The 13,150-nt window shown below is 45.3% G+C and overlaps 2 protein-coding genes across 6 annotated transcripts in view; one reads left to right on the top strand and one right to left on the bottom strand.

Moving 5' to 3' along the window:
- LOC118905958 (cytochrome c oxidase assembly factor 5) overlaps window positions 1–1,017 on the bottom strand; it is a 38,311-nt gene extending 37,294 nt beyond the window's left edge. For 3 of the 5 annotated variants that reach the window (XR_005022388.1, XR_005022387.1, XR_005022386.1), the window contains exon 1: window positions 815–997. Coding sequence is in view for 1 of the 5 variants with exons in the window: in XM_036873044.1 (XP_036728939.1) it covers window positions 815–913 (99 nt within the window). In the remaining 4 variants the exon portion in view is untranslated. Of the gene's footprint in view, window positions 1–814 lie in introns of all 5 variants that reach the window. The other 2 variants (XR_005022385.1, XM_036873044.1) reach the window with 2 other exon arrangements.
- Window positions 1,018–1,085: 68 nt separating this feature from the next.
- Window positions 1,086–11,879, top strand: UNC50 (unc-50 inner nuclear membrane RNA binding protein). Its single transcript, XM_036873043.1, has 6 exons — window positions 1,086–1,230; window positions 2,285–2,568; window positions 3,328–3,448; window positions 7,274–7,413; window positions 7,502–7,603; window positions 9,530–11,879. Exons 2-6 carry the CDS (start codon window positions 2,289–2,291, stop codon window positions 9,664–9,666), a joined length of 780 nt encoding a protein of 259 aa, XP_036728938.1. The 5' UTR covers window positions 1,086–1,230; window positions 2,285–2,288; the 3' UTR covers window positions 9,667–11,879.
- Window positions 11,880–13,150: the final 1,271 nt, after the last annotated feature.

Genomic DNA, 13,150 nt, shown 5'->3' with positions numbered 1-13,150 from the left:
GTCTTTTCTTTGAAATAAGGGCAACTTTCTGAAATTACATCTCCAAATGCAAAAATAATTGCACCCAACGGATTGCCCTCTCATCAGGCCTTGGTGATCGGAAAAGGTACTCGTGCTTTGGTTGGGTTTAAGGCCAGAACCCAGGTTCCCCAGTCGACTTTGAACCTCTCTGCATTCACAATGGCTCCTGAGAAGACCTGGGGCTGTAGTGAGGGAAAAACAAGAGAGCAATAGCTCCCATCATAGCACGTAAAACCACAAGATCCACGGTAGGGGGAGCAAAATACAAAGTGGTGAAAATAAAGAGCTGCCTCATTTACAGCTTACGCAGGAATGCAAAGAACTCAACTCAGCAACACGTTCAAACCAACACAGGGTAGGCAGAGAATCTATTCAGCCACCACTGAACACAGAAAGGAGAATTTACTAGGCACTACAGTGTGCCAGGTTCATGTAATTACCTGCTAATTTACTGATTCTCATTTTCTAGGGCTCAAGAAACCTTTCTTATTCTCCTTTATGCCTCCAGAACCTAGCAGAGTGGCAGCATTCCGTGTTTCTCAACCCGAAATGATTTATAACCTTTACAAAAACCCAACGGGGCGGCACCGTTCTCTCCAATTTCACACCACTGGGAAGTGAGGCTCTGACAGTGGATTCGCCCAAATTCACTAAGTTGGAGCTGCGTTCGACACCCAGGACGGCGAAAGCCGAGGCACTTCTCTTGACCATCACCGCGGCCGGCCGAGAGCCCTCCGCCGGCCCCGCCTCCCCGCTTCGGGTGTCGGTCAGCCGAGCGCCCGGCCGCGCTAACCTGGAGCACGCAGTCCGACTGCAGCAGGCACGCGCCGAGGTCCTCCTTCAAGCCCGCGCACGCGCCGCCCTCCGGCTTGTCCTCGTAATAGCGGGGCATGACTGCGCCTTCCCCCGGCTGCTATCCAGACCCGCTCCAGTCCGCGACGGCCCCAACTTGACAGGACGCCAGCGACGCCGCGGCGGCGGAACCGGAAGCCGGCAGCCACCACTTCCGGCGGGCGCGCGGCGGACCAAGGGGGCCCGGGAGGCCGCGCGCGCGGCGGAAGTGGGTCACGTGACGCACCGCGCCGCGCCGCGCCCCCAGCGCCAGCGACGTTGCTGGGAGGGAAGTTGGCCCCGCGGCAGCTGGGTTTGGCTGCTGTGCGGCGGTGGCGGGTCAGTTTGGAGCCGGTGGAGGCCGCCGTGGGGCTCCAGGTGAGGCCTGCCGACCGCCCTATCTGCGCGCGACTCGGGCTCGCCCGGGGGCCGTTTCCTCCGGCAACTCGCGGCCCCACGTCACCCGGCCCTGGAGTGACCGCGCCCGGGTTCGGCTGCTCGGCCTGCGGCGGGGCTGCCAGACACATTCAGGGGGGCTGGTTACAGTTGAATTTCAGATACCAGCGAAGAATGTTTTCGTATGCGTATATCCCACGCAGTGTTTCGAACCTGCTATTAAAAATTACTCTTGTATCTGAGATTCAGTTGTAACTGCACGTCCTGTGTTTTTATGCTAAATCTGGCCGCCCTACCTGAGGCCCCGGGCCGGCGGGGAGCCATAGGGCCCGGGAAGCGCCGCCAGCGTCCCGGAGGAGGCCTGGGGAGTGGAGCCAGACACTGGGCTGCGGGGGCGGGGCGTGGGGGCCGGACGGTGACCGGCTTCAGACTGGTTGGACCGGAACTCCCACGCTGTCGTTCCCCTGCTGAACTAGTTAGGAAGTAAAACACTATGCATTTGAGTTCTGCTTTGTTTTTACATCACATAGTCATGAACGAGTTGCTTGCTGGTCATGCGCTGATGGACCTGTGAGATAGGCCATTTATTTTACCTCGTCGGGAACGTCGTTTCTGTTTGGCTTCAGCAAAGGCTTTCTCTTAAAGTCTTGATGGTCGAGAGCCCACATGACAGGTGGAATTTTGAGCCAGACTGCCTGCGTGCAAATTTTGGCTCCATCAGTATCACTGCCCCTGCCGGGGAGTGGGGGGGAAGGGGGAAGCTGAGGATTGAGGGAAGTGAAGTGTGGGGAAAATGTGGACCCTATGAAAGTGTTATTATGAAGGTTCAGAAGGGCGTGGGGTAGCCCTTGCCTGAAGTGCAGTGATCATTTCTGCAGCCTCAGAACCAACTCCACTCGCTTTTGAGCCCTGCCTCTACGCAGGGATTGGAGCCGAAATGTAAGGTGACTTCTCTCGTAACTCACAAGAGGGGTGCTAGTAGCTGACAGTTTCTTCAGTTGACTTGTAATAGAATTTTTTTTTTTCTTCCATCTAGGAAGATGTTACCGAGTACTTCAGTGAATTCCCCAGTGCAGGGGAACGGGGTATTGAGTTCCAGGGATGCGGCCAGACACACAGCTGGAGCAAAACGCTACAAATACCTGAGGAGGCTTTTTCGTTTCCGGCAGATGGACTTTGAGTTTGCTGCCTGGCAGATGCTCTACCTGTTCACTTCCCCACAGAGAGTTTATAGAAACTTTCATTACCGGAAGCAGACAAAGGATCAGTGGGCCAGAGATGACCCTGCTTTCTTGGTCCTGTTAAGTCTCTGGCTCTGTGGTAAGTGTCTGTCTGCAGGAGAGTTGAAGAATAAATGAGCATTTCAGGTTGGGCTTGTCATTTGGAGAATCTTTTGTTATCAGCATGTTGTGGGTCACAATTTGGGGATCTCTGAAGCTGTTTTCTTCCTCTCTGAAGCCTCAGAAATCTCCTCACAGGAAAGAAGGTGGTATTCTTCCTGATTTTAAAAGTCCCAAGCAGGTGCCAGAGTCAACTGTTTCCTCAGAACTTTCAAAAGCAGAGGACAGAGTCACTCCATGTCTTTTAACTACCATGATAAATAAATTGATACCCAAATGCAAACTTACTGTGAAAAAGGACTACCGAGGTTGGAAATTGCATTTCACCATCAGGCCAATCCAGAATGAGAGTTCTGAAAGTACCAATGTGAACTTGAGAAACTGCTTTTAGTTCTCTAGTAGTGCAGTGAAAGGGTCTGAGCCATCTTTAGGGTGTTGGATTATTTTTCACCTTTAACTAGACTTAAAAATATGTGAGTGCTGCTTGTGTTCTGAATGCTGGGGCTACCCTGGTGAACCACAGACAGATGGGGGCCTCCTCAGTAAACTTCAGATATCTCAGTGGTAGTTCTGTGTTCCAAGGTGATCTGCATTTCTTAATCAGTTACATCTGACATACCTTTGGGGTTTACATACCTGTCTCCCACACTAGAGTGGGCATCTGAAAGGCAGAGACCATGCCCTGTACCCCTAGAATCTAGCAGAGTGCCTGAATACATCTTGTAAATCTTTCTTTCAGTGTCCACTATAGGATTTGGCTTTGTGCTGGACATGGGATTTTTTGAGACGATAAAGCTGCTCCTTTGGGTTGTATTCATAGACTGTGTAGGCGTCGGTCTTCTCATATCAACCTTAATGTGGTAAGTACTGTTAACTTTGGTTCTTCAGATGCTGCTGTAGAGCCTCCATTTGCTTGCTTCAGAGAGTAGCTGATGGAAATTGAAACAAGATAGACGAACTGAAAGCATCAATTTTGGCTGCCAGGATTATTATACCTTGTCCTCCTGTGTCGGTACCTACATCAGAAAATACTCTAAGGGGATGGTCTGCTTTGTCAAAGCGCAGCAAATAAGTGAATTGAAGTAATGATTGTGTCGTATTAACAAAAATTTTGATTTTGCAAAAATATGCAGTTAGCCAATTCTGCTTAAGCTGTCTGGATGATGGCACAATATTCTGCTGCCTTTGCCAGTGGGTCACTTCTAGAGGTATAAGATGTAGACGATTATATTATGGAATCTTACTTTGCATCTTTGACATGAAATGAAGTACACCTGAAAAAAGATTATTTTGGTTAAAATTTTGGTGTCTGTCTTCTGAGCCACACACGTGGGTTTTATTGACTGGGTTCTCAGTCTGACTTTGTCTGGGTTTGCTGTACCAACAGTAGTGTACTGAGTATAAATCTGGTGTTTGGTTTTTCAGCCTTCTCCCTGATCAGTACTCCTGTGGGGTTGGCAGAAGGGGTGGATGTGTGGGTGAGCTCAGCAGGGGGCCGGAGGTGGTGGTCATTGTATGTCAGAGAAAACACTGGAACCTGAGTCACAGAGAGACCTGGGTTCAAATGCCAGCTCAGTCATTTACTGTGTACTTCTTAGCTCCAGTCTTCTCTTTTGGAAGATGGAGTTGATTATTTATGAGGTATTTGAAAAGATTGTGGTATGAAAAGCACTTGGCATATAGTCTGTGCTCAATAAATGGTAGCTGTTAACATTTTAAGCAAGATTCTGAGACGCTAACCTCTGATGATACCAACCTGTTATTTTGCTTTGTAATTTCTGACTAGTCCAGTACAGGTCTTGTATGTGCTAGGTAGTCGGAAAATGGAATGCATCATTAACCTAAGATTCTAAAATCTGGCCTAAAAAGAATACCGCTAACCAATGTAAGTCACGTGTTCATTATCAAGATATCCAAGGGAAACATGCTAGGCGAAAAAATTTCAATAAATAAGGCTTTCAAACAAATAGTTTGTAGCCGGCATTCTGCCTTGAATGCATTGCGATTCTGCGATCTGGAGGGTCGCAGAAGCCGGGAGTTTAGTACCTTTAGTGTGAGTCTGTATCATAGTTTGAGTTCATTGGAGAAGGACTCAGTATATTTTTGAGAACCTACATTGCGCTGTGAATTGTGTGAGGAACTAGAAATAGAAATGCGTGATTCCAGTCACGCCAGGGGCGCCACAGAAGCCAGCATGAGGAGGTATTTGGGCAGATGGGGTAGCTGATTCCTGGCACCAAGTGTGAAGGCAGAGAGGTGTGGAACAGCGTGCCAGGTATGGGAGCACAGGGGGCACTGGGTGGCTGGGGAGGAGATGGGAATAGAGAAATTGGCCCTAAATGCAATTTAGAGAAAAGAACTGGACTTTAGCTCATAGGCTGCATGTGGGAGTAGGAGGGAGGGGGAGCGGTGGGGAGCTTGGAGGCTTTGAAGTAAGAAATACGATCAAATTCACACTTCAGGAAAAATCCTGTCTATGGCAGTGGAGACGGAGGAGCTGGAGAGAGTGGCTAGGCTGGATACAGTCGTGGGGTCTGCACTGGAGCAGAGGAGGCCCGGACTAGTGCGGTGTCACAGAAATAGATGAGGATAGGGAAGAGGAGGACCCGGGGCCTCTGGGATGGCCTGGGAGTTTTGGGCTTAGGAGTCAGTGGCCGGTGCAAGTGAAGCATTCCATGTTGGACATGTTGAGTTCAGGAGGCTTGTTGATAATGAAGTGAAGGTTCATTGGCCACTGGGGTAGGTAACTAGGAAGCTGCAACAGTCTGGCCAAGATGAAGACGTGACTGGCATTATTAATACGGAGGTGGGAGGGGAGCACCGCAGCTGTCTTTGAGCGCTCTCAGAAGGCGTGTCCATGTTCTAGAGGTGAGACTCGGAAGGAGGCCGGAAGCCTGGAAAGCAGCCATTCAGGGGCTAAGCAGAAGGGAAGGGGCAGCAGCAGGACCCCAGAGTGGGGACTTGGGTAGTGGGCTAGATGCTGATTCCATTCGTTTTCATGGCACAGGTTCTCGGCTCAAGTGGAAGGTGTTCTGGTGAGCTCGTTTGCTCGATCAGAGCACGACTGTCTTGCCACTTTCAGATAACTGAGTACAGGACTGCTTTATTAGTACTGTAACACCTTCTCCCTCTCGTTTCTTTCTTTTTTCTATTTTTATTTCCACTAGGCATAGCATTTTCTTAACGGTATCCTCAAAATGAAATCACATGTGGAAGAGTCCATTGAATTTCCACAGCTGTGTTTATAATACAATGATCTTTTTTGTTCTTTTCCTTTGACAATCTTTCTGTTACTTGGATGTCTGTCTGCTCGTTCGTTTATTAGTACTGTGACACCTTCTCCCTCTTGTTTCTTTTTTCTATTTTTATTTCCACTAGGCATAGCGTTTTCTTAACGGTATCCTCAAAATGAAATCACATGTGGAAGAGTCCATTGAATTTCCACAGCTATGTTTATAATGATCTTTTTTGTTCTTTTCCTTTGACAATCTTTCTGTTACCTGGATGTCTGTCTTCTCATTCGTTCGTCATTTAACGGAACGATTAGGCCACGCTGTGGAACAGAGACACCAGCTGAGTGATTGTTCCTGTGGCTGGGGACACCATTGGCCCCTCTCTCTTTACTGGTTCCTCCTGACTCCCTGACCTTTCCACGGGGGAGACCCAGGTCCTAGGCCTTGGACCTGTTTTCTGCGTTCACTCTTTGGGTGATCGCATTTGGGTTCGTGGCTTTTAATATCATCTACACACTGATGAGTTTATATCTGCAGTTTGGACCTCTCCTCTAAACTCTAGACCTTCTATACTTCTTACTCCAGACTGACAGGCATCCCCACCTCACACCTCAGTCTTCCATTTGTTTAAGGCCAGAATCTCTCGGTCGTTCTTGACTGATCTTTTTTTTTTGTACCCTAGCACTCAAGTCTAGCACTAGTCTAGTACATCTAGTCCTGTTGGCTCTGCCTTCCAGCGGTCATATATCCCCACGTCAGCACCTCCGCTGCTGCCACCCTGTTCATCTCCTGCTCGCAGCAGTCTCCCATCTGCCTCTCTGCTTCCACTCTTGTCCCCAGAGTCTGTTCTCAGACCGGCAGCCAGAGGAACCCTGTCAGTACAGTAAGTCAGACGTTCTGGGAACTCCACAGTGACTTCTTATTCCACCAAGAGTAAAAGCCCAAAGGTCTGACAGTGGCCACAGGCTCTATAAGATCCAGCTCCCGTTTGTTTTCGGATTCCATTTCCTGCGTATCTTCTCACTTGTCCCAGGCACTCTGCGCCCTTCCCCCATTCCTCAAGCCTGCGGGGCCCTCTGCCACCTCCCTGTACCCACCCCCACCTCTGTGCTTGGACTCCCCTCTGCCTGGAATGCTCTGCCCTGGGGGATTCTTCCCATCACTGCCCTTGGGACTTTACCCAGATGTCGCTCTCTTATGACCATCATCATATGTAACATTTCAACTTTGTATTCTGTCTTTCTGTACTGCTCTGTTTTTCTCTATAGGACCATCTGACAGCTATTTGTATTGTTGTCAGACTACTCCCACGAGATGGAAGGCAGAAATTTGTTTTGTTTATCGCTGTATCTCCAAATGTCTGGAATAAAGCTTGGGACATAGAAAGTAGTCGGTAAATACTCATAATTAATTTTATTGTACTATGAAATAAATGTTAACTTTTCTCTGCAGGTTTATCTCTAACAAGTATTTAGTGAAACGGCAGAGCAGAGACCATGATGTGGAGTGGGGCTATGCGTTTGATGTGCATCTGAACGCTTTTTACCCTCTCCTCGTCATTCTGCATTTTATCCAGCTTTTTTTCATCAACCGTAAGTAGCAGTTACTTCTCAATATATTATCAAAAAGTCTTCATTGTACCCACTGAAAAGAGATTCATTGTATGCGTCTCTTCCGCAGATGTCATCCTAACAGACACATTTATTGGATATTTAGTTGGAAATACCTTATGGTTGGTTGCAGTTGGCTACTACATCTACGTAACTTTCCTAGGATACAGTGGTAAGTAATTGCTTTTTTTGGTTGATTGACAACACAGCAGGGAGGGGAGAAGTTGTAACAATACAATTAGCTTACTTCCATGGAGCTCTTACAGGCACTGTCCCAGGTGTTTTATAGGAATTCTCCCGTTTAATCTTTACAGATACATGGTACAGCTTTACTTATCCCCATTTTTCAAATGAGGAAACAGGCGCAGAGAGATTAAGTAACTTACCCACGGTCACGCAGCTAGCAGGTGGCACAGCTGGTATATAACAAATTTTATAATGTCAAGGAACCATGTTAAACCATATTGATGCTGTCCAAATTACTGGCAGGAAACCCACGATCGGTTTCCTCTTCCTTTTCTCCCAGGCTTTTGGGTTCTAGGTTACCGGCAGTCAGAGTGAGGAAAGGGCTGGGTCTGATGTGTGGGCATGTTTAAAACCTTTGCCTCATTTTCTGTTTTATGATTGTGGGCTGGGGGGTTTGAAATACTCTTTATTTTGTAAACATCTGTGTTTAAAATAGATGAACCCTGCTCACAATTCATATACTGGACCAGAGACACAGTACACAAAGTTCACCCGTCATAGGGAGACTGTGGGGCTCAGGAGCAGCGGAGGGCCCAGGGGTGCAGAGGTGGTTATGCATCAACAGCAGGAGTGCCTGCTCAACAGTCTGGGCCTAAGGCCAGGTGCCAGGCCACCTGCTGGACTGGAGAAGCTTAGGGATGAGAGGTTCTGCAGATGATCACAGAAGATCGGGCCCAGCTCCTGCTGAGCTCAGGGTGTTTGTGAATTCACTGCTAAGTCCTGCTATCGATTCATTTCTCATAGTATGAATGAGAACCATATTTACATTCTTCTTCATGTATGTTAAGAAACGATCGCTATTCAATAGAGTTAGATTAAATCTAGAGACCTTACTTACGATTTGTTAGCATTATATTCTTAGCCCTTCCTTTCTTGTCACTCTAGATGATTAGGCTCTTACTGTAAATACAAGCCACTTGTACTCACATGTGACTGGCTCCTATGGTGAGAGCTTCCCATGCTTGCCCCCTTGGCTTTGCCAGGAACCACTGCAACCCCCCTGCCACCCAAATTGTAATACCTTGTTTGGGGCATTGAGAGTCTTTTCTCTAGCTCAGGGGAGATGTTTGTGACATGTTATATTTAGGCTTCTAATGAATTTTCACATTTTGAGAAAGTTTTAAAATGTCATTAGCACACTGCCACGTTATGGTTGCTTGAAGTGGATTCTGAATCACTCTCCTGGTAACTCCCTACGATTTAGAAGATTCTTTGAGCACAGCTCAGTTTCAGTTTGAGGACTACTTGTATGAGAAATATTTAGGTTAGAATGCATGGGGTAGGGACCCACTAACCAAGCCATGAGCAAGAAACAAACATGGATATCTGAGGATGGATTTTATATGTGAGAGTTTCAGTTCTTTCCTAAAGTCTGGGATACTAGTTGAGATCTCACCTTCTCAAAGTGGACGTGTAATGCTTTCCCCCGTTGGGAAATCGCAAATAGCTGAAAGTTGGTTTTTTTCCTATAACATCATCCATCTCTGTTGGTACGTTAGAATGGGAGGCTTCTGAAGCATTACAGGTTTAAATTCACCACTGCGTCCATTAATATTGGTGATGTTTGACCCTCACTCTTAACCTCAGTCCTGGATTTGCTTCTCATTCATTCTCTGTGCTGAGAAGCCTCTGCTCGGTTTCTTCACAGCCATGAATGAGCAGGAAATAACACAGAGGAGTGGTGATATTGCTCTGGCTGCAGTATAGCATTGTCAGTAAGATGCTGCGGTAAGAGTCACCGTGTGTGTGCCTGCTCGGCCCCTCGTGCTGTGGGGGAAGCCATCTTCCAGAACGCTCGTTTACTAGGCCTTTACTTTACCCACCGATGCATGTGGGTTTGCTCCTTTTCCAGCGCTGCCGTTTCTGAAAAACACAGTGATTCTTCTTTACCCGTTTGCACCTCTCATCCTGCTCTATGGACTGTCGCTAGCGCTGGGCTGGAACTTCACCCGCACGCTGTGCTCCTTCTACAAGTACAGAGTGAAGTGAAACCGGGAGCCTCTTACATCTTAGGTGCGTCAGCAGTATTGGTGAGGTGGTGATTTCTTGTGAAACTTGTAAATAAACTATCACTGTAGATATCTCAAAGGTGTAAAGTTTGCAAATTTGAAGAAATATATATGCTAACACTGTTATCTAGTACCTTCCTTAAAACTAATTAAATGTACATTTCTATAATAAATATTTTTTAAACTAAGGCATGTATTTTATTCTGCACAGAGAATATATGCAAAGTACTAAGGGCATGCGGAAGAGAGAAAGGTAAAACTTTTTAATATGAATTATTTTTGAAAGTATCCATTTGGAGAACATGGTAATAATGTTTCCCCTTCTCCCCTCCCCCACTGTTACTAACAAGGTACAAAGTCCAGCCCCATTTCTAATGGGCTGCATTTTAAACTTTTATATAAGCCACAGGATCCCAGTGTAACCTTCAAAAGCCTCTACTTGTAATTCAAATAGGAATCACTGTACTACAGGCTCTAAATATCATTAACAGCCATTGTTCATGCAAAAAAAAAACTACCCAACAAACAAACAAAATACAGTAGATCGAAGAGGTCCCTGGAGGCTACTCTTACTCCGGGGACTGTACAGTAGCATATGCAAGGTCTGAGTGAACACCTGCATGACACTGATAATCACAGTCTTGACACCAGGCTGCTTTTCTTTCTTAGAAGACTTTCCAAAACCCACATATCAAATCCACGTTTTCTAACTGAAAACAGTACCAGTAAACTATTATTATATCAGTGTTAAGCAAAACTAATAATAAAAAAAGCTTAGTACTCATAAAGTTTTACCTGTTTTACTTTTATTAGAAGGAGTCTTGAATTCAACATGGCTTCTTAAACTTCTTTATCTCAAATACAGATGAACGGTTGTGGCACAGAGAAACAGTGATGAAAGGCACAGTCAACAGGACTAGTTATCAGGCTTTCAGTTATAGCAGCAAATTTGAAAATAAATAATCTGCCTTTAAAAATCCAACAGGTACCTAAAATATTACTACAGAGATTACCCATTCAACTAATGGAGACATTGTAAGGAAAATATGTACAATACATTTACGGAGAAAAAAACATCTGGTACAACCTGGAAAAGCAGTTCCTCAGGCAGCTTCTCCCAGGGGTGCTTCCAGAAACACCCCAATTACAAAGACAACCTTTCCAAACAAAGTTTGTTCTCAAGGAGAAACGCTTCAGTTTTTCATTCCATAAATGAAACAACTGTTAACAGTTTAATCAGCTGATTTCTAAATCCGTCTTAGAAAGCGTGACTGTCTGCACTGAAATGAGAAGTATCAGCTCTGCTGGCAGTGCATCTGACAGTACTGTCGATATCCACCATTTTTAAGGCTCAGAGACTATGTCTTCAAAAGGTATTTTCACCCAATTTTAGCCAACACTGAGCATTTCAAATAAGTAATGGAATGCTAATCAAACTAAAGTACCAAACCTTTGATTCCAGGGCAATTTGCTAATTACTAATACCATGAAGCCACTAGGAGCAAGTGACATATTAAACAGCTTCCCTAGTGTCCAAGAGTATTGAATGTTCCCCACAACAGACAATCCTTAGTCTAGAACAATTTTAGCACCACTGTTCCTAACGTTTTTCCGCACAAAGTGTTTCCCATTCAACGTTCAGTTCACGTTTTTGAACGACATCTAAATTCTCAACTCACACATAACTGGAGTGCCAGCTCTTTCTTGTTTGTTCCTCTGGAAATGCTCTAGCTAGTGCCCAAACAGGTGAAGCACGTGTTTCAGGTAAGAAGAGAAGAGTTTCTATATAAGCATTGATGATATGGGTATATATATGTATATATATAAACAAATCCTTTGTTGTTGTTTTTTTTTTAGTAATACTGTAGTAGTGGGCTCTTCAGCACTGTAGGTTCACATGCATTGAAGAAATAAAGTAAGCATGTTAGTTATCATGGCATATATCTGTTAAGATTAATAATTAATAATTTACAACTATCAAACTAAATTTCATACACTATAAACACTGCTACATAGCTTTGAAAAGTTTCCTTTTCTTTAAAGAGATCAGATGTCAGAGTTCCCTTAGGACCTCAGATATGATTATGACTCAAATTTCTGACCTTTCGATAATGTTAGCCTCTCATTTTCTTTCTTTTAGCTCAACTTTTCTTATATCAAGGCTATAGCAGTATAGTAAAAGAAGCACAAAAAGTAATGGACAAACCAAAATTAAACTTCATTAGCAATTAATGGCTTGGAAGCAGAGAAGTATTTTGAAAAGTATTCCCTAAGTACAAAAATTTGGTCAGCACGTATAGAATTTGATCTGTGCTTAGACTATAAATTTTGGTTAAAAAAAAAGTCCTTCAATACAGAGTAGATTATTTGGTCTCTACATAAAGGCATCAATTTCTTTTTTCTCTTAATATCTTACTTAAAATACCACTGTTCCTCATTCTTAAATAACTGACAGGCTCAGAGCAGCCTAAATCAACATAAAGTGACACCTATTCCAGGAAAAAGATTCCTTACTCACTGGATCCCGCTCCTGCAATCTCATGCTAGCGGTTCCTTCATGAAACGCTACAAAGGTGCTGCAAGTTTTTGCCAACAACCTTCCAAAGAGGATTAACTGAGGTCTCTGGGAGAGAATCCCAGATGAGGCCTGTGTATATGATCTGCTAGTGCAAGACTTTATTCATAAGTTTATCAAGAAATACCCAACATACCAGAGGGAATCAAGCAGGAAGCCTTCTCCGCTTCACCTCTTTTAAATATCGTATTCATTTTCTATTGCTGCATAAAATCACGGCAAATTTAAAAGCGTAAAACAACACCCATTTATTATCTCACAGCTCTGTAGGCCAGAAGTCCAGGCAGGCGGGCCTGAGCTCTCTGCTTAGAGATTCACATGGCTGGAATCCCGTGTTGGTGGGGCTGAGCTCTTAGCTGCTGGAGGAGGGTCCACCTGCACACTCCTTCCGGTTGGTGGCTGAGTTCAGTTCCTGTGGCTGCAGGACTGCAGTTTCCATTCTCTTGGCTGTCAGCTGGGGCCTCTCAGCTCCTTAAGACCATCTGCATTCCTTCTCATGTGGCCGCCTCCATCTTAAACCAGCCATGGTGCCGCAAGTCCTGCTTTGAATCTGACTTCTGCTGACAGCCTGAGAAAACTCTGCTTTTAAAGGGCTCGCCTGATTAGATTAGCTGTCCCCAGATAATCTCCTTTTTGCTGTACAACATAATTATGGATCATACTCACAGGTTCCACACATACTCAAAGGGTGAGGATATACAAAGTCATTGGGGGGCGGGGGGAGGTCATCCATGGAATTCTGGCTGCTACAAACATTCACTGCTATTAATTAGAGCAATCTCTCCAAACATGCTGTTTCCATATAACCACACTTGTCTTTGAGGGCAGCATTGCTGGAAGACAACTTTTTTCATTATTATGACATATTTAAAAGAAACCTCCATAGCGT

Source organism: Balaenoptera musculus, chromosome 13 (genome assembly GCF_009873245.2).
Source record: "Balaenoptera musculus isolate JJ_BM4_2016_0621 chromosome 13, mBalMus1.pri.v3, whole genome shotgun sequence".
Classification (NCBI taxonomy): domain Eukaryota; kingdom Metazoa; phylum Chordata; class Mammalia; order Artiodactyla; family Balaenopteridae; genus Balaenoptera; species Balaenoptera musculus.
This window is presented reverse-complemented; position numbering and strand designations above follow the sequence as displayed.